Source organism: Bufo bufo, chromosome 5, assembly GCF_905171765.1.
Source record: "Bufo bufo chromosome 5, aBufBuf1.1, whole genome shotgun sequence".
NCBI lineage: Eukaryota > Metazoa > Chordata > Amphibia > Anura > Bufonidae > Bufo > Bufo bufo.
Window position 1 is genome coordinate 276,965,607 of NC_053393.1, and position 22,423 is coordinate 276,988,029.

General features: G+C 45.2%; 1 protein-coding gene across 2 annotated transcripts in view; it reads right to left on the reverse strand.

Moving 5' to 3' along the window:
• MTRR (5-methyltetrahydrofolate-homocysteine methyltransferase reductase) overlaps positions 1 to 22,423 on the reverse strand; it is a 1,123,497-nt gene that overhangs the window by 303,729 nt on the left and 797,345 nt on the right. For both annotated transcript variants that reach the window (XM_040431866.1, XM_040431867.1), the window contains exon 11: positions 9,780 to 9,972. In XM_040431866.1, coding sequence (XP_040287800.1) covers positions 9,780 to 9,972 — 193 coding nt within the window. The remainder of the gene's footprint in view (positions 1 to 9,779; positions 9,973 to 22,423) is intronic.

Sequence of the window (22,423 nt, forward strand, 5' to 3'; positions counted from 1 at the left end):
GCAGGTGGTGGTGTTGGTGGTACATCCCATGTTTGCTGGGCGGCTATCACGGTCGGCGTGGCTATCACATACGTGACACAGAGGGAGGGAACGAGGAAGGCCCTGCCCAAGTGAGAGGGAAGATGGTGACCCCTGACTCACCTGGCGGCTGGCACCTGGCTGCCCTGACGTCCCTAGACGGGTTCCTCACCCGTACGCCGATCACGTGCCTAAAGCCCTGGCTTTCCCTGAGCTGAGCCCTAGGTAGTGAACAGGGCGATGGGAACACTAGTCCGCACCACTAACTCTAAGGGAAAACACCAAGGGGAGGACAGACAACACAGACTCAACATATATTCCCAGGTGGGCGACAACAGGAGACAACAATAAGCCAAACAGGGATCCGGAGGGTAGCACACAGGAACAACAACCAGGATTAACCACTCCAGTGGGTCAGTATAGATGTCCAGGCAGGAAGCTCTATAACTGGCAACTAGAGAAGTGTGAGGGGAGAATATAAGGAGGTAGGGAGTGGCAGACACGAAACAGCTGAGGAGGAGAAGCTACGGATCCCTGAGAGAGACAAAAAGGATAGCAAGGCAAACACAGAAAACAATAACTAAGAAACACCATGATCTTTAGATATAGAGCGCGCAGCCACCCGCTGCGACTTCCTGACCCCGGGTATAACGGAATCAGACGTGGCTCTTGATACCCTCGTGACAGTACCCCCCCCTTTCACGAGGGGCCTCCGGACACTCAGGACCAGGTCTCTCCGGATGAGAGGCATGGAAAGTCTGAATTAACCTGTTGGCGTTTACCTCTGACGCTGGAACCCACATTCTTTCCTCGGGACCGTAACCCCTCCAATGCACAAGATACTGAAGAGAGCGGCGGACCCGACGAGAATCAACAATTCTGGCTATTTGAAACTCGAGATTACCATCCACAATAACAGGAGGAGGTGGCAGCGGCGATGGTTCTAGAGGTGGAACATACTTCTTGAGTAACGATTTATGGAAGACGTTATGGATCTTAAAAGTCTGAGGTAGCTCCAGGCGAAAAGCCACAGGGTTAATGACGGCTACTATTTTATAGGGACCAATGAACCTAGGACCCAGTTTCCAAGAAGGAACCTTCAACTTAATATTCCTAGTAGACAACCACACATAGTCATTCACTCCTAGGTCCGGACCTGGCGACCGTTTCTTATCGGCCATGCATTTATATTTACCACTCATCTTTTTCAAGTTAACTTGCACCTTCTGCCATACCGATGAAAGAGATGAAGAAAACCTTTCCTCTTCGGGAACCCCAGAAGACCCCCCCTCTTTGAAAGTACAAAATTGGGGATGAAAACCGTATGCACCAAGGAATGGTGACTTGCCAGTGGACTCCTGATAATGATTATTTATGGCAAACTCAGCTAACGGTAAGTATGATGACCACAACTCTTGGTTTTCAGACACAAAACACCTTAAATATGTTTCTAGGTTTTGGTTGGTACGCTCAGTCTGTCCATTCGACTGAGGATGGAAAGCTGAGGAAAAGGACAAGTGAACCCCCAAACGGGAACAAAAAGCTTTCCAAAACTTAGAAATAAACTGGGTTCCCCGATCCGAAACCACATCGGAAGGGACCCCGTGAAGCTTCACGATTTCACTGATAAACACCTGAGCGAGAGTTTTAGCATTAGGAAGTGCGGGTAGCGCAATAAAGTGTACCATTTTGCTAAACCTGTCTACTACTACCAAGATAACTGTTTTACCCGCCGACAACGGTAGGTCAGTGATGAAATCCATAGACAGATGTGTCCATGGCCTATTGGGAATGAAAAGTGGCAATAAAGAACCTGCTGGACGTGTATGAGAGACTTTCGCGCGTGCACAAGTAGAACAAGTAGACACGAAATCCATTACATCCTGACGCAACCTTGGCCACCAAAAACGACGAGATAAAAGCTCCAAGGTTGCTTTACTACCCGGGTGTCCAGCAAGTGCCGAATTATGATGTTCTTTTAATAATTCAAGACGCAGGTTTAACGGTACAAACAATTTCTCTGAGGGGCAAGAGGCCGGGGCGTCCCCCTGAGCCTCTAACACCTTTCCCTCTAGAACAGAGTGTACAGCAGAGACAACCACTCCTCTTTGTAAAATAGGTACCGGATCACAAACATTACCCCCTCCAGGGAAACTACGAGATAATGCGTCTGCCTTGGTATTTTTTGCCCCAGGACGATAGGTGATTACAAAGTTAAATCTGGTAAAGAATAGCGACCACCTAGCTTGTCTAGGGGTGATACGTTTAGCCGATTCTAGGTACAGAAGGTTCTTGTGATCCGTAATCACCGTGACGGGGTGGATTGCTCCCTCTAAGAAGTGACGCCACTCTTCAAGCGCCAGTTTAATCGCCAACAGTTCCCTATTTCCAATATCATAATTCTTCTCTGCAGAAGATAATTTTTTGGAAAAGAAAGCGCAAGGACGCCATTTGCCAGGAGACGGACCCTGAGACAATACAGCTCCCACTCCCACCTCTGACGCATCTACTACGCCAATAAAAGGCTGGGAGACATCAGGTTGAATTAGAACAGGTGCCGAGGTAAACCTCTCCTTTAGAGAGGAAAATGCATCTTTAGCGGCGTCAGACCATTTGGAAAAATCCGTCCCCTTCCTAGTCATGTCGGTTAGGGGTTTAACGATCACTGAATAATTTTTAATGAACTTTCTATAGAAATTAGCGAAACCCAAAAACCGTTGTAGGGCTTTAAGGTTCTCAGGAAGATCCCAATCTAAAATTGCCTGGACCTTCCCAGGATCCATGCGGAAACCTGAAGCAGATAATAGATATCCCAGGAACTGTAATTCCTGAACAGCGAAGACACATTTTTCAATTTTCGCATATAATTTATTCGTCCGTAGGACCTGCAGTACTTGCCTGACATGCACCTCATGTGTTTTCAGATCAGCCGAATAAATTAAGATATCATCTAGGTATATGACTACAAACCTGCCGATGAGATGACTAAAAATATCATTAACTAAATGTTGGAAGACAGCAGGGGCATTGGTCAGACCGAAAGGCATAACAAGATTTTCATAATGCCCCTCAGGGGTGTTAAAAGCTGTCTTCCACTCATCCCCTTCCCTGATACGAATCAGATTGTAGGCCCCGCTAAGATCAAGTTTGGAGAACCACTTAGCACCCGCAATCTGATTAAAAAGGTCAGGAATGAGAGGAAGAGGGTATGGGTCACGGATGGTTATCTGGTTTAACTCACGGAAATCTAAGCAAGGACGCAGACCCCCATCTTTCTTTTTAACAAAGAAAAACCCTGCAGCCACGGGTGAAGAAGAGGGTCTGATGTGTCCCTTAGCCAGACTCTCGGAGATATAATCTTTCATGGCTTGTCTCTCGGGACCCGAAAGATTATACAACCTGGACTTGGGTAATTTTGCCCCGGGAATCAGGTTAACCGGGCAATCATAAGGACGATGAGGTGGTAGTTTCTGACAACCCTTTTCAGAAAAAACGTCCTCAAAGTCCGAAATAAATGTAGGTAGGGAAGCTATGGAGGCGATTAAGCAATTGTTATTTAAGCAATTCTCTCTGCAATGCTCACTCCACTCCAATATCTCCCTGGCCTGCCAATCCACCACTGGATTGTGCGCTACCAACCAGGGAAGACCCAATACCACCGGAGAGGGAAGGCCCTCCAGAACGTAACATGAAAGACACTCATTATGGTGGTCCCCTACCCGAAGGTGTAAATTACGAACAATGTGGGTGAGGTTTCTCTGAGACAGAGGAGCAGAATCTATAGCGAATACAGGAATAGGTCTCTGCAGCGTACAGAGAGACAAACCCATAGTGCGGGCAAAATGGGCATCAATCAAGTTTACCCCTGCTCCACTGTCTAGAAAAACAGAAATAGACTCCGTCTTAACACCAAAAACAATAACCGCTGGTAACACAAATTGAGATGTTCGTATGGAGGAAACGTATACCCCCCGGCTGACATCCTCCGCACAGCCCGGGGTTAGTAGTTTTCCGACGGTCTTTTGTTTTTGAGAAAGGAGGGACAGACATTAATGAAATGACCCCTCCCCCCACAGAAAAAACAAGCCCCCCCCTCTACGGCGAATCTCGGGAGGACGGACCTGACGAGAAGTTCCGCCTAGCTGCATAGGCTCATCTAAGTCAGTACAGGCTGACTGTTGCTTGGGAGAGGTAACCAATTGCTCCGGAATTTTCGATCTCTCCCTAAGACGTCTATCTATTCTGATAGAGAGGGACATAACAGCATCAAGAGAAAGGGGGGTCTCATACAGCGCCAGTGCATCCTTAACCCTTTCAGATAACCCAGAGCAGAACTGACTCCTGAGAGCCGGGTCGTTCCACTGGGTATCCGTAGCCCACCTACGGAACTCTGAGCAATATTCCTCTGCTGACCGACCTCCCTGTAGGAGTCTCCGTAACTTCGACTCAGCCAGGGCGACTCGGTCAGGGTCATCATATATGAGACCCAAAGCCCCAAAAAATCCCTCCACAGACCGAAGAGCCTGAGAACCAGGGGGTAACGAGAACGCCCAGGATTGCGGATCCCCCTGAAGCAGGGAAATTACAATCCCAACCCGCTGTTCTTCATGACCTGAGGAGTAAGGGCGCAACTTAAAATATAATTTGCAGGCCTCACGGAACGTTGCAAATTTGTCCCTTCCCCCAGAAAATCTGTCGGGAAGAGCAACCTTGGGTTCAGTGACAACCTGGTTACCCATAGCAACCGCTGGGGGTGCGGTCTGCTGCATTTGCTGCTGTTGTTGGAGAACAGATGCCTTCAATCCTGCCACCTCCAAAGACAGGCTTTGAAGCTGTTCTGCCAAGGCATCAATAGGATCCATATTGGATACTAAGTAGAGAGATAATAAAAAAAAAACAACAAACAAAAAATTTAAAATTTTTATTTATTTATTTTTTCTCAAAAAGTAAGGGCCAGTTATAATATCACGGTCGGCGTGGCTATCACATACGTGACACAGAGGGAGGGAACGAGGAAGGCCCTGCCCAAGTGAGAGGGAAGATGGTGACCCCTGACTCACCTGGCGGCTGGCACCTGGCTGCCCTGACGTCCCTAGACGGGTTCCTCACCCGTACGCCGATCACGTGCCTAAAGCCCTGGCTTTCCCTGAGCTGAGCCCTAGGTAGTGAACAGGGCGATGGGAACACTAGTCCGCACCACTAACTCTAAGGGAAAACACCAAGGGGAGGACAGACAACACAGACTCAACATATATTCCCAGGTGGGCGACAACAGGAGACAACAATAAGCCAAACAGGGATCCGGAGGGTAGCACACAGGAACAACAACCAGGATTAACCACTCCAGTGGGTCAGTATAGATGTCCAGGCAGGAAGCTCTATAACTGGCAACTAGAGAAGTGTGAGGGGAGAATATAAGGAGGTAGGGAGTGGCAGACACGAAACAGCTGAGGAGGAGAAGCTATGGATCCCTGAGAGAGACAAAAAGGATAGCAAGGCAAACACAGAAAACAATAACTAAGAAACACCATGATCTTTAGATATAGAGCGCGCAGCCACCACTGCGACTTCCTGACCCCAGGTATAACGGAGTCAGACGTGGCTCTTGATACCCTCGTGACAGCGGCAGGTGCCAACGTTCCAGCTGAAGAGGCCGAGGCGGCAGCAGCAGAAGAGGTAGCAGGGGGAGCCTGAGTGACTTCCTTGTTTTTAAGGTGTTTACTCCACTGCAGTTCATGCTTTGCATGCAGGTGCCTGGTCATGCAGGTTGTGCTAAGGTTCAGAACGTTAATGCCTCGCTTCAGGCTCTGATGGCACAGCGTGCAAACCACTCGGGTCTTGTCGTCAGCACATTGTTTGAAGAAGTGCCATGCCAGGGAACTCCTTGAAGCTGCCTTTGGGGTGCTCGGTCCCAGATGGCGGCGGTCAGTAGCAGGCGGAGTCTCTTGGCGGCGGGTGTTCTGATTTTGCCCACTGCTCCCTCTTTTGCTAGCTGTTGGCTCGGTCTCACCACTGCCTCTTCCTCCGAACTGTGAAAGTCAGTGGCACGACCTTCATTCCATGTGGGGTCTAGGACCTCATCGTCCCCTGCATCGTCTTCCACCCAGTCTTGATCCCTGACCTCCTGTTCAGTCTGCACACTGCAGAAAGATGCAGCAGTTGGCACCTGTGTTTCGTCATCATCAGAGACGTGCTGAGGTGGTATTCACATGTCCTCATCATCAAGAAAAATAAGTGGTTGTGCGTTAGTGCATTCTATCTCTTCCACCCCTGGGGAAGGGCTAGGTGGATGCCCTTGGGAAACCCTGGCAGCAGAGTCTTCAAACAGCATAAGAGACTGCTGCATAACTTGAGGCTCAGACAGTTTCCCTGATATGCATGGGGGTGATGTGACAGACCGATGGGCTTGGTTTTCATGCGCCATCTGTGCGCTTTCTGCAGAAGACTGGGTGGGAGATAATGTGAACGTGCTGGATCAACTGTCGGCCACCCAATTGACTAATGCCTGTACCTGCTCAGGCCTTACCATCCTTAGAACGGCATTGGGCCCCATCAAATATCGCTGTAAATTCTGCTGGCTACTGGGACCTGAGGTAGTTGGTTCACTAGGACGTGTGGCTGTGGCAGAACGGCCACGTCCTCTCCCAGCACCAGAGGGTCCACTAACACCACCACGACCATGTCCACGTCCGCGTCCGCGTCCCTTATTAGATGATTTCCTCATTGTTCCCGTTCACCACAATTTTGAGAATGGCAAATTTGGGAATAGTTTTTCAACCCAGAAAAAAAAAATATGTGTTTTTACGGTCACTACAAATAACTTGACCAGCTAAAACAGTACAGATTTGGTTGAATAGAAATGTGAGGCCTGTTTTTTTTTGCGCTGTGTGACAGGTATAGGTTTAATCACAGAATTAGACTTCTATCTGCACGGTAGCGTGTGTCTTAGGTTTTTCTGAATGACACTATCAGCACCTTCAATGTAAGATATCCTTTTTCGGATAGATTTCAAGTAGGCCTCAAATACCAGAAACTAGTTATTTTGAGAATGGCAAATTTGGGAATAGTTTTTTAACCCAGAAAAAAAAATGTGCTTTTACGGTCACTACAAATAACTTGACCAGCTAAAACAGTACAGATTTGGTTGAATAGAAATGTGAGGCCTGTTTTTTTTTGCGCTGTGTGACAGGTATAGGTTTAATCACAGAATCAGACTTCTATCTGCACGGTAGCGTGTGTCTTAGGTTTTTCTGAATGACACTATCAGCACCTTCAATGTAAGATATCCTTTTTGGGATAGATTTCAAGTAGGCCTCAAATACCAGAAACTAGTTATTTTGAGAATGGCAAATTTGGGAATAGTTTTTCAACCCAGAAAAAAAAATGTGCTTTTACGGTCACTACAAATAACTTGACCAGCTAAAACAGTACAGATTTGGTTGAATAGAAATGTGAGGCCTGTTTTTTTTTGCGCTGTGTGACAGGTATAGGTTTAATCAAGAATTAGACTTCTATCTGCACGGTAGCGTGTGTCTTAGGTTTTTCTGAATGACACTATCAGCACCTTCAATGTAAGATATCCTTTTTGGGATAGATTTCAAGTAGGCCTCAAATACCAGAAACTAGTTATTTTGAGAATGGCAAATTTGGGAATAGTTTTTCAACCCAGAAAAAAAAAAGTGCTTTTACGGTCACTACAAATAACTTGACCAGCTAAAACAGTACAGATTTGGTTGAATAGAAATGTCAGGTCTATTTTTTAGGCGCTGGGTGACAGGCTCAACTTGCCCCTGATGTAGTATATGGCCAAAAAATAACCACACTGTTGATGGTTAAATGCACTTCGGGTGACACAGGCTCAGCCTGCACCAGATGTAGTATATGGCCAAAAAATAACCAGACTGTTGATGGTTAAATGCACTTCGGTGACACAGGCTCAGCCTGCAGCTGATGTAGTATATGGCCAAAAAATAACCAGACTGTTGATGGTTAAATGCACTTCGGTGACACAGGCTCAGCCTGCAGCTGATGTAGGATATAGCACAAAATAACCACACTATTGATGGTTAAATACACTTGGTGATAGCTTGTGCTGGCGCACCACAAGTCACAAAATGGCCGCCGATCACCCCAGAAAAAAAGTGATCTAAAAACGCTCTGGGCACCCTCAAAAAAGTGAGCAAGTCAATATTAGCACATCAATGATCCACAGCTGCAGATCGATCACAGAATGAAGTCTTTTGGAGGAGTTAATCTGCCTAATCTCGCCCTAACATCGCAGCTGCAACCTCTCCCTATGCTTGAATCAGCAGAGTGACGTGCAGCGCAACGTGACCCAAGCTTATATAGAGGCTGGGTCACATGCTGCACTGGCAAATCACAGCCATGCCAATAGTAGGCAAGGCTGTGATGGCCTCTTGGGGCAAGTAGTATGACGCTTGTTGATTGGCTGCTTTGCAGCCTTTCAAAAAGCGCCAAGAAAGCGCCGAACACCGAACCCAGACTTTTACGAAAATGTTCGGGTTCGGGTCCGTGTCACGGACACCCCAAAATTCGGTACGAACTATACAGTTCGGGTTCGCTCATCCCTAGTTGTTGATCCAGGGAGTTATTCTGATTGCCTGATTAGAGTCGGGAAGGAATTTTTTCCCCTAAAGTGAGGAAATTTGGCTTCTACCTCACAGTTCTTTTTTCCTTCCTCTGGATCAACTTGCAGGATAACAGGCTGAACTGGATGGACAGATGTCTATTTTCAGCTTTATAAACTGTTACTATGTTACATTAAGGCGCCTTAGCTTGGCAGTGTTGTGAACCTAACATTGAAGGAACCCATTTGAAAGACCTTGCCATGAAGTTGGCAAGTGGGCTTATACAGTCTCATGACAGCCGAGATCCTGCTCCAACGGCCTAGATTAGTAGAATTAACGATCATGGCTGCTTATTCCCTTATTTGCCCTGATTAATAGCAACCTGGCATCTAAGTGGTTTCAGAGATAGGAGGCTCCATCTGTCACCCACTGGCAATGCTGCAAATTTAATTGAAGGGTGCTGATATCTGTACACAGTAACCGGGGTCCAATAAAGACCCCCAGTCTTGCCTTCTGTGCATGCATATTAGGCTGTGACAGAGGCATGGCCTATTAAGTTGCCTTTCAGTATCCTACTGATAGCATAATATACTGTAGTACGCTACATAAGTAGTACAGTGTATTATGAATGTATTAAGTTAATCAATGAGTTATGTGTACCCTAAAATTAGAAACTACAATTTGTCCCACAAAAAACAAGCCCTCTTACGCTATATCAATGGCAAAAAAAAAAAAAGTTATAACTTTTTTAATATGATGAAATTTTTTAAAAAGTCCTTGGTCACTAAGACGCAAATCAGGTTGGTCACTAAGGATTTAAATAAGTTATCACACTACAGATAGATAATAAAGAAAGGCCTTATGCCGTGCATTGGGGACCGCAAATATACGGGCACCTGTGTGAGGTTGCCGCTGACGGATGCAGACCCATTCAACTAGATCTGTGATCTGTCCCACTGCAAAAAAATGGAACATGTTCTATTTTTCTTTTTGCGAGAAACTTTTCTTTTGAGAGAAACCCCACGGAAGCACTGAGAATGGGTCCGCATCCGTAATGCGGTGTGCAAATGGCCGGTCCCGCTGAGTGCAGGCTGCAATACGAGCACGGTCAGGCAACGGCCGTGTGCATGAAGTCTAACAATGAGTCAAAGATCCCTGGTTGTTATACTGTACCTTGGGTTCTGCGGTGAACAGGTTTATATTGCCAGTGACAGCGATTGCTTTAGATTCTTCAGCATTTCTCCTCACAAGTTCGGCAAGATAGCCAGTACACACGCCTTTCCTAGGCAATGTTCGTCCCATGCAAGGTTCAAAGTTCACGATATTAAAAACAAAGCATAATTTTCCAGGATGAAATAAACTAGAGCTAGGGAATAAAGCAAATAATATAGTTAGCATACAAATGCTCATTAATTTTTCATCAAAACGTAATGTGCACAAAATAAAAGTCGAAATAAGCAGAGGTCAAAATAAGTGTCTGCCCAAAGCAAAAATTCAAGTTGTGTACAGTTCATACCTGCCACCTTCTGTATTTTTCAGACTATAAGGCACACTTTTCCCCCAAAAGTGTGGGGGGGGGGGAGGCAGTGCGTCTTTTAGTCCGAATGCTAATGACCCCCCCTTCCTTTATGGAAGCGGTCATTAGCATGCAGGAGGCATGGGGAGCGGTAAAGAAAGTGCTGTGCTGGCTCTACTCACCTTCCCTGGTCTTCTTCTTGGCCCCGCACTGCATTGTGTCATGACTGCGTACAGTGTACGAACTGACCATGTGTGACGTCAGGTCACAATGCAGCATGGGCTGGAAGAAGAGAGGGGAGTGTTCAGTGCTCATTCTGCAGGGTTGGTAGCACTATCTGGAACAGGAAAGGCAAGTTTAATTATTTTTTTAAGGTGAGGTCTGATGGGGGTCTGATCTGAGGCTGATGAAGGCTGGAGGGGTCTGATCTGAGGCCTCATGGAGCTTGGAGGTCTAATTTGTGGGTCTAATAACGAATGGGGGTCTGATTTTAAGGTTTGATGAGGACTGGGGGGTCTTATCTGAGGTCTGATGAAAAATATAATTTTTCTCCTCTAAATCCTAGGTGCGTATTGCAGTCCGATACATCTTATAGTCTGTAAAATGCAGTATTTCTATGTTAAACTGTATGATCATCATGTTTTAGATGTCAATTTAAATTTACAATTGGTCTGATTGACCAGATCACTGAGGCTGTTTCCAAGTTTAGGTTTTTTGATGCAGTTTTGTAAGACGGTAGTGCAGGGGTAGGCAACCTCCGGCACTCCAGCTATTGTGAAACTACAACTCCCAGCATGCCTACTTGCTCTTTTCTTCTTAGAACTCCCATATAAATGAATGGAGCATGCTGGGAATTGTAGTTTCACAACAGCTGGAGTGCCGAAGGTTGCTGATCCCTGCGGTAGTGGATATTTAAATTGAGTTTTTACTTTAGCGCTCACGCACACGAGGTATTAAACTCATGAGAGTTGTTAGTGATCGTCATGTGCCTCAGGTCTTGCACCATGGGGAGAGCTATATTTCTCATAGTCCTCTCTGTGAGCTGAAATATACTTTAGCTTCCTCTCTTGCCTGCACTGATCATACAGGGGATAGCTACTAGCAGTGTCGTACTGGAGTGCCTAGGGCCCACCAGTGGAATTGATTTTGGGGGCCCACCCTAGAGCTGGAGATATTACTTGTTCAATTTTCAGTCGCATGCACATGAATGTATGCATTTTGGCACACAATACAGTATGCTAAACAGAACAGCATTGTGCACTGCACTATATCAAATTGTTTCTCATTACTTTCACATTAGCGTTTTTCAAAGATTTTTTTTTTCCAGCATTAAGTCTAAGCATATGTGGTATAGATGTAATCATAATGACCCAGAGATTGAAAGTAACAAGTCAGTTTTACTGCATAGAAAATGCTGTGAAAACAAAAAAAACTCATAAAACTGTAGCGGAACTTTGTTTTTTTTGTTTTTTTATAATTTTACGTCATTTAAAAAAAAAATTCTCATTTCCCACTACATTGTATGCAACTGTAAATTGTGCCGTTAAAAAGTACAACCTATCACGCAAAAAACAAGCTGTCATACAGATATGTGAATGGAAAAATAAAAGTTATGGCTCTGGGAGGGCTGGGAGTAAAAAAGAAAAAAAAACAAAAAACTGAAAATGGCCCTGTCCTGAAGGGGTTAAACCCGCAACTGTCCCAAGAACAGACATGTCCACGTTTGATGCAGTGTGCTTTCATGGCTTAGCTCCATTTAATGCAGCGTATATAGCAGCAGAAGCCACAGCAGTTTCTACCATGGTATACATGGTGTGAGTAGGCCTAGGAGTATGGCATTTTGCAGTGAGGAAAACTACAACTCTCAGCAGGTCATGAAGGTCTGCATCTGACAGGGCATGCTGGGAGTTGTAATTTTCAGAGAGGGGAACAGTAAAAACATGATTTATTTATATTTTTTTTAAATCAGTAAATACCTTTTTTTTCCATTACTTTAGGGACTGGCCTGGCTGGACACACTTTTGTAGCTTTATTTGAAAAAGAGCCTCCTACTTCTCTTCTCCTACACTGTCATTACATTCTACCACACTGAACTCCCGTGCTCTGTTCAGTCTCTGGAACACGGGCAGGCAGCAGGAGAGCTCTCTCTCTCACTGTGCAGCTGGATGAAGGATGCACGTAGTGAGAGCAGAGATCAGGAGGCGGGGCCTATAGTTGAGTAAGATATGCTCCGCAGCACTGTGCCAGCTATACAAGAGGAGAAGCAGCTGGATGACAGTCCAGATCATCTGGCTGCTTGCTACATACACACAGTGCCTATGCTAAATGCTGCGCTGTTTATTACAACAGTGCTTGTCAGCAGGCAGCTGGGGTTGCCGCTGACTAGTAAAAGCAGACAGGCAAGGGGCTCACCGAGGATTTCACCGGCTCCCCGGTGGGCCAGTCCGAGCCTGGCCACTAGATCGGTGGGAGTATGACCACTGGGACCCGTACCTCATGGGGACCCCTGAAATGGATGGAATGGCAGGTCATACGTGCAAGATGCCACTCCTTTCAACTCTATAAGACCGCTATCTTGTGGAAAGATGATATACACTCACCTAAAGAATTATTAGGAACACCTGTTCTATTTCTCATTAATGCGATTATCTAGTCAACCAATCACATGGCAGTTGCTTCAATGCATGTAGGGTTGTGGTCCTGGTCAAGACAATCTCCTGAACTCCAAACTGAATGTCAGAATGGGAAAGAAAGGTGATTTAAGCAATTTTGAGCGTGGCATGGTTGTTGGTGCCAGACGGGACGGTCTGAATATTTCACAATCTGCTCAGCTACTGGGATTTTCACGCACAACCATTTCTAGGGTTTACAAAGAATGGTGTGAAAAGGGAAAATCATCCAGTATGCAGCAGTCCTGTGGGCGACAATGCCTTGTTGATGCTAGAGGTCAGAGGAGAATGGGCCGACTGATTACTACCGAGGTATGCAGCAAAGCATTTGTGAAGCCACAACACGCACAACCTTGAGGCGGATGTGCTACAACAGCAGAAGACCCCACCGGGTACCACTCATCTCCACTACAAATAGGAAAAAGAGGCTACAATTTGCACGAGCTCACCAAAATTGGACTGTTGAAGACTGGAAAAATGGTTTCTTGAACATGACAATGAGTTCACTGGACTAAAATGGCCCCCACAGTCACCAGATCTCAACCCAATAGATCATCTTTGGGATGTGGTGGAACGGGAGCATCGTGCCCTGGATGTGCATCCCTCAAATCTCCATCAACTGCAAGATGCTATCCTATCAATATGGGCCAACATTTCTGAAGAATGCTATCAGCACCTTGTTGAATCAATGCCACGTAGAATTAAGGCAGTTCTGAAGGCAAAAGGGGGTCCAACACCGTATTAGTATGGTGTTCCTAATAATTCTTTAGGTGAGTGTAGATCGTGGTGAGAACACGAGGAGTCTCTCTGTGTAGAGAATGGTGCGGGATCTTGTCGCATCGATGGGATTGATATAGCCTATACTGGTGTTAATTTTTCTTACAGGATACTTAGTATCCAGGAATTCACGTGTAGCCCATGTGTAGCAATCATGTGGGTATTGATCCGTTCAGGAGTATCGCTTTGCACGGAACTGCTATTTTTGAACATAGTCAGGTGAACATGTAAATGAAGAGATAGTTTTGATCGTTGTTCTATTTTATTTCATTTATGAGTGTTTTACATATATGCATATGAGTATTTAAATGATTGAGCAATACTGAAAACAGGCCCATAATAACGAGGAAATGTTATAAGGGCATTTTTAGCAATGAGATAAAAAATGAGAGGATGTGATGTTGTGATAAATACCGCCCATACTCGAAAGTGGAAACTGAAACGCTCCAGACGAAGCAGGAGCAAAACCCGGTTTGGGCTTAAAGGGCTTCTACCACCAGAAATACTGTTATGTAGCTGACTGACATTAGCGATGCGCTAATGTCAGCACTACATAACAGTATGTTTCTAACGTTAGTCCCTGCAGCCGTTTACATCCAAATCAGGTGAACGGTGCAGGAATTACAAAAGTTTTCATATGTGCCTCCCACTTGTTAAGAGACCAAAAGTAATGGGACAATTGGCTTCTCAGCTGTTCCATGGCCAGGTGTGTGTTATTCCCTCATTATCCCAATTACAATGAGAAGATAAAAGGTCCGGAGTTCATTTCAAGTGTGCTATTTGCATTTGGAATCTGTTGCTGTCAACTCTTAAGATGAGATCCAAAGAGCTGTCACTATCAGTGAAGCAAGCCATCATTAGGCTGAAAAAACTAAACAAACCCATCAGAGAGATAGCAAAAATATTAGGCATGGCTAAAACAACTGTTTGGAACATCCTTAAAAAGAAGGAACGCACCGGTGAGCTCAGCAACACCAAAAGACCTGGAAGACCACGGAATACAACTGTGGTGAATGACCAAAGAATTCTTTCCCTGGTGAAGAAAACACCCTTCACAACAGTTGGCCAGATCAAGAACACTCTCCAGGAGGTAGGTGTATGTGTGTCAAAGTCAACAATCAAGAGAAGACTTCAGTAAATACAGAGGGTTCACCGCAAGATGTAAACCATTGGTGAGCCTCAAAAACAGGAAGTCCAGATTAGAGTTTGCCAAACGACATCTAAAAAAGCATTCACAGTTCTAGGACAACATCCTGTGGACAGATGAGACCAAGATCAACTTGTACCAGAGTGATGGGAAAAGAAGAGTATGGAGAAGGAAAGGAACTGCTCATGATCCTAAGCATACCACCTCATCAGTACAGCATGGTGGTGGTAGTGTCATGGCATGGGCATGTATTGCTGCCAATGGAACAGGTTCTCTTTTATTTATTGATGATGTGACTGCTGACAAAAGCAGCAGGATGAATTCTGAAGTGTTTCGGGCAATATTATCTGCTCATATTCAGCCAAATGCTTCAGAACTCATTGGACGGCGCTTCACAGTGCAGATGGACAATGACCCAAAGCATACTGCAAAAGCAACCAAAGAGTTTTTTTAAGGGAAAGAAGTGGAATGTTATGCAATGGCCAAGTCAATCACCTGACCTGAATCCGATTGAGCATGCATTTCACTTGCTGAAGACAAAACTGAAGGGAAAATGCCCCAAGAACAAGCAGGAACTGAAGACAGTTGCAGTAGAGGCCTGGCAGAGCATCACCAGGGATGAAACCCAGCGTCTGGTGATGTCTATGCATTCCAGACTTCAGGCTGTAATTGACTGCAAAGGATTTGCAACCAAGTATTAAAAAGTGAAAGTTTGATTTATGATTATTATTCTGTCCCATTACTTTTGGTCCCTAAACAAGTGGGAGGCACATATGCAAACTGTTGTAATTCCTATACCGTTCACCTGATTTGGATGTAAATACCCTCAAATTAAAGCTGACAGTCTGCAGTTAAAGCAAATCTAGTTTGTTTCATTTAAAATCCATTGTGGTGGTGCATAGAGCCAAAAATGTTAGAATTATGTAGATGTTCCAATATTTATGGACCTGACTGTAATCAAAAATGCATTCCGTGTCACAATACATAATCATCTCATATAAAAAAATCCAACACGAAAAATTCATTATAGGGATGATACATCATCAGAGGAAAGTAAATAGACGGGAAAAACATACACAGGACCAAAGGTGAAGGTACAGTAAGTAACAGACCAGATAAAAGGACCAGAACACATTAGGTACGTAGGTTGAAAACAAAAAGAGGGGAGAAGAAGCAAATAACAAATAAGGATAACCCTAAGTGTTCCACAAGAGTAGTCTATAATAGCTATTAATATGGAAACGGCTCATTACAGCTACCGAGGCTACTAATGAGCACACCACAATATATGGATAGAAGTGATGATATTACAAATGCCTGCTGCAAACAGAGACAGTAAGTACCATGCGCGATGCAAGTCAAAAACAAAGAAAAGCACAAAGTTAGATGCAAAGGAACTATACCTTAAGCCTGGATTACGGCAGACATGGCGTTGAATGCGGCTCAGTCGCATTTTATAGCGCGCGCTTGAAAAATATATGGGCGTAGTTGAATGCGCGCATGCGCTTTGAGCATGGAGCGTCCTGCGGCGCCATATTGGAAAAGGAAAAGGCAAGGTGCTTAACACTCGACATAAGGGCAAAAAAAGGGAAACCAGTTACTGGGGCATCATCCTCAGCAAAAGATACGTACAGGGGCCAATATGCTATGGATGCCCACTAGTGAATCGCCAGGTATACTGGAAAGGTCACACATATATATAAAGAAACATTGCAGCTGGTCTGACATTTAGAGAAACATTGTGGAACACATACAAGGGAACAACTACAGGAACGGCTGAGACAACAGTGGAGACAATACAAAACCCGATGTGGAGGATAAGAAGAACATTGGGATATCCAATGATGCAGTGGCAGAGGTGAAGTTGACCTCCACAGCGCCTGCCCTTGTAATAACAGTGACCTCCACAGTGCCGTCCCTTTAATAACAGTGACCTCCACGATGCCTGCCCCTTTAATAACAGTGACCTCCACAGTGCCCGCCCCTTTAACAGTGAACTCCACAGTGCTCACCCCTTTAATAAAAGGTACCTCCACAGTGCCCGCCCCTTTAATAACAGTGACCTCCACAATGCCCATCCTTTTAATAACAGTGACCTCCACAGTACCCGCCCCTTTAAAAACAGTGACCTTCACAGCACCCACCCCTTTAATAAGTGACCTCCACAGCACCCACCCCTTTAATAACAGTGACCTCCATAACACCTGCCCCTTTAACAGTACCCTTCACAGTGCCTGCTTTTTTAACAGTGACGTCCACAGTGCCCGCCCCTTTAATAACAGTGAACTCCACAGCGCCTGCCCCTTTAAAAACAGTGACCTTCACAGCACCCACCCCTTTAATAACAGTGACCTCCACAGCACCTGCTCCTTTAACAGTAACTTTCGCAGTGCCCGCTTTTTTAAGTGACCTCCACAGTGTTCACCCCTTTAACAGTGACCTCCACAGTGCCCGCCCCTTTAATATAAGGGACCTCCACAGCACCCACCCCTTTAATAACAGTGACCTCCATAACACCTGCCCCTTTAACAGTAACCTCCACAGTGCCTGCTTTTTTAAGTGACCTCCACAGTGTTTGCCCCTTTAACAGTGACCTCCACAGTGCCCGCCCCTTTGATAACAGTGACCTCCACAGCGCCCGCCCCTTTAATAACAGTGACCTCCACAGCGCCTGCCCCTTTAAAATAGTGACGTCCACAGCACCCACCCCTTTAATAACAGTGACCTCCATAACACCTGCCCCTTTAACAGTAACCTCCACAGTGCCTGCGTTTTTAACAGTGACCTCCACAGTGCCCGCCCCTTTAATAACAGTGAACTCCACAGCGCCTGCCCCTTTAAAAACAGTAACCTTCACAGCACCCACCCCTTTAATAACAGTGACCTCCACAGCGCCCGCCCCTTTAATAACAGTGACCTTCACAGCACCTGCTCCTTTAACAGTAAGCTTTGCAGTGCCCGCTTTTTTAAGTGACCTCCACAGTGTTCACCCCTTTAACAGTGACCTCCACAGTGCCAGCCCCTTTAATATAAGTGACCTCCACAGCACCCACCCCTTTAATAACAGTGACCTCCACCGTGCCCGCCCCTTTAACAGTAACCTTCGCAGTGCCCGCTTTTTTAACAGTGACCTCCACAGTGCCCGCCCCTTTAATAACAGTGACCCTTCACAGCGCCTGCTCCTTTAATAACAGTGACCCCCACAGTGCCCGGCCCTTTAATAACAGCGACCTTCACAGTGCCCGACCCTTTAAAAGTGAACTCCACAGTGCCAACACATTTAATAACAGGGACATCCACAATTCCCGCATCTTTATGTCACGGATGAAGTTAGCAGATAGCTGGAACATATAAATAAACGAGCGACTGGCTTGATCCCAAACTAAGGAGCTTATAGGTGAGCCCTATAAAACCCTAAGAGCTCTCCCTGACTACTATGCTCATGCAAGGGTCTGTATGGCAGACGATTGCATGCCCACGTACCTAAGACTGTGTGACACCTGAAAACCCTATAATAGTGAGGGGACACGACCACCGGCTCCCTGCACTTAATACGGACAGAGTCAGGGTCACCTAGAATCAAGCCAGCAAGGAAACACAATAAAGTAAAAGACTTATCTGAACAAGCAGCAGAAGCAGCCTCCAGCAGTAAACACTTCATCCAGGAAGTAGTATAAACCGCAAAGTGAGGCAGTATGGGAGGGAATATAAAGGAAGATGATTAGTCGAAATAAGTGACACCTGGCAGAAGGAAAGGAGATGAGAAAGTGAAACCGAAACAAAGAACATCATACAAGAGGTAGAGAAGAACGTCTGCCAGACCTTCTCACAGAACTGGCGGTGACACTTTAATAACAGTGACCTCCACAGTGCCCACCCCTTTAACAGTGAACTCCACAGTGCTCACCCCTTAAATAACAGGGACCTCCACAGTGCCCGCCCCTTTAAAAACAGTGACCTTCACAGCACCCACCCCTTTAATAAGTGACCTCCACAGCACCCAACCCTTTAATAACAGTGACCTCCATAACACCTGCCCCTTTAACAGTAACCTTCACAGTGCCCGCTTTTTTAACAGTGATCTCCACAGTGTTCACCCCTTTAACAGTGACCTCCACAGCACCCACCCCTTTAATAACTGTGACCTCGAAAACACCTGCCCCTTTAACAGTAACCTTCACAGTGCCTGCATTTTTAACAGTGACCTCCACAGTGCCCGCCCCTTTAATAACAGTGACCTCCACAGTGCCCACTTTTTTAACAGTGACCTTCACAGAGTTCACCACTTTAACTGTGACCTCCCTGGAGCCCGCCCCTTTAATAACAGTGACCTCCACGGCGCCTGCTCCTTTAATAACAGGGACTTCCACAGTGCCCGTCTCTTCAATAACAGTGACCTCCACAGTGCATGCCCATTTAATAACAATGACCTCCACAGTGCCCGCCCCTTTAACAGTGACCTCCACAGTGCCAACCCCTTTAATAACAGTGACCTCCACAGTGCCCACCCCTTTAATAACAGTGATATCCACAGCACCCGCCCATTTAATAGTGACCTTTTACAGCGCCCGCCCCTTTAATAACAGTGACCTCCACAGTGCCCGCTCCTTTAACAGTGACCTCCACAGTGCCAACCCCTTTAATAACAGTGACCTCCACAGTGCCCACCCCTTTAATAACAGTGATATCCACAGCACCCGCCCATTTAATAGTGACCTTTTACAGCGCCCGCCCCTTTAATAACAGTGACCTCCACAGTGCCCGCTCCTTTAATAACAGTGACCTCCACAGTGTCCACCCCTTTAATAACAGTGACCTGCACAGTGCCCGCCCCTTTAATAACAGTGAACTCCACAGCGCCTATCCATTTAATAGTGGCCCCTGCTACCCATGCATGTAGCAGTGTAGTTGTGCTGTCATACGTCATATGACTGAATATTTAAGGACCTGCGAACTGCTAAAACCTGTGATCAGTTGTTATGACAACCTGGAGTAGGACCTGCGACCTGTGTAAATGGCAGTTCGGATTTAAGTGAAAGGCTTGCTGACTTCTATTGGCTAATGCAGGTCCTTTTTTGGGAATATCTCAGGAACGGTACATCCTAGAGAGCTGGGAGGTTTCGGATACCTGATGTAGCTGTGTGCCAAATGTGGTGAAGATCAGTCCAGTCGTTTGGTCGGCATAAAGAACGTCTAGACAAATAGAAACTCATTTTTATATATAAGAGACTAGCAGAAGTACCCGGCTTCACACGGATATATTTCATCTATTTCATTTTATTTTTCCGTGTGTCGTAAAAAGATATTGACAGTTTCCCCCATAACAGTGACATCTACAGTAGCCGTCCCTTTGACAATGACCTCCACAGTGCCCACCCATTTAACATTGACCTCCACAGTGGCCGCCCCTTTAACATTGACCTTCAGAGTGTCTGCCCCTTTAACAGTGACCTCCACAGTGCATGCCCCTTTAGCATTGACCACCCCTTTAACAGTGACCTTCACAGTGCCTGCCCCTTTAACAGAGACCTTCACAGTGCTTGCCCCTTTAAAAGTGATTTTCCCAGTGACCACCCCTTTAACTGTGACTTTCAGTGACCTACCCTTTAACAGTGACTTTCACAGTGACAGCCCTTTTAACAGTGACCACCCCTTTAACAGAGACCTTCACAGTGCCTGCCCCTTTAACAGTGACTTTCACAGTGCCCGCCCCTTTAACAGAGAACTCCACAGTGCTTGCCCCTTTAAAAGTGATTTTCACAGTGACCGCCCCTTTAACAGTGACTTTAAGAGTGACCGCCCCTTTAACAGTGACTTTCACAGTGACTTCCCCTTTAACAGTGACTTTAACAGTGACCGTCCCCTTAACATTGACTATTAGAGGGGCCGCCCCTTTAACAGTGACTTTCACAGTGGCCACCCCTTTAACAGTGACTTTCACAGTGACCACCCCTTTAACAGTGACTTTCACAGTGACCGCCCCTTTAACCCCTTTAGGACACAGCCATATTTCACCTTAAGGACCAGGCCATTTTTTGCAAATCTGACCAGTGTCACTTTAAGTACTGATAACTTTAGAACGCTTTGACTTATCCAGGCCATTCTGAGATTGTTTTTTCGTCACATATTGTACTTCATGACACTGGTAAAATGAAGTAAAAAAAAATAATTTTTATATATTAAAAAATACCAAATTTACCACAAATTTGTAAAAAATGGCAAATTTCCAAGTTTCAATTTCTCTACTTCAATAATACATAGTAATACCTACAAAAATAGTTATTACTTTACATTCCCCATATGTCTACTTCATGTTTGGATCATTTTGGGAATGATATTTTATTTTTGGGGGATGTTACAAGGCTTAGAAGTTTAGAAGCAAATATTGAAATTTTTCAGAAATTCTCAAAAACCCACTTTTTACGGACCAGTTCAGGTCTGAAGTCACTTTGTGAGGCTTACATAATAGAAATCACCCAAAAAAACTACACCCCTCAAGGTATTCAAAACTGATTTTACAAATGTCGTTAACCCTTTAGGTGTTCCACAAGAGTTAATGGCAAATGTTTTTTGGCAAATTTCCCATTTTAATCCATTTTTTCCAGTAACAAAGCAAGGGTTAACAGCCAAACAAAATGCTATATTTATTGCCCCGATTCTGTAGTTTGCAGAAACACCCCATATGTGGTCGTAAACTACTGTAAGAGCACACAGTAGGGCGTAGAGGGAAAGGTGCGCCGTATGGTTTTTGGAAGGCAGATTTTGCTGTACTGTTTTTTTTGACACCATGTCCCATTTGAAGCCCCCCTGATGCACCCCTAGAGTAGAAACTCCATAAAAGTGACCCATCTAAGAAACTACACCCCTCAAGGTATTCAAAACTGATTTTACTAACTTTGTTAACCATTTAGGTGTTGCACAAGAGTTATTGGCAAATGGAGCTGAAATTTGAGAATTTAAATTTTCTCGCAGATTTTCCATTTTAATAAATTTTTCCCAGTAACAAATCAAGGGTTAACAGCCAAACAAAATGCTATATTTATTGCCCCGATTCTGTAGTTTGCTGAAACACCCCATACGTGGCCGTAAACTACTGTACGGGTGCACAGTAGGGCGTAGAGGGAAAGGTGCGCCGTATGGTTTTTGGAAGGCAGATTTTGCTGGACTGGTTTTTTTTGACACCGTGTCCCATTTGAAGCCCCCCTGATGCACCCCTAGAGTAGAAACTCCATAAAAGTGACCCCATCTAAGAAACTACACCCATCAAGGTATTCAAAACTGATTTTACAAACTTTGTTAACACTTTAGGTGTTCCACAAGATTTAATGGAAAATAGATATACAATTTCAAAATTTCACTTTTTTGGCAGATTTTCCATTTTAATAATTTTTTTCCAGTTACAAAACAAGGGTTAACAGCCAAACAAAACTAAATATTTATGGCTCTGATTCTGTAGTTTACAGAAACACCCCATATGTGGTCGTAAACCGCTGTACGGGCACACGGCAGGGTGCAGAAGGAAAGGAATGCCATACGGTTTTGGAAGGCAGATTTTTGCTGGACCGGTTTTTTTGACACCATGTCCCATTTGAAGCCCCCCTGATGCACCCCTAAAGTAGAAACTCCAAAAAAGTGACCCCATTTTAGAAACTACGGGATAGGGTGGCAGTATTGTTGGTACTAGTTTAGGGTACATATGATTTTTGGT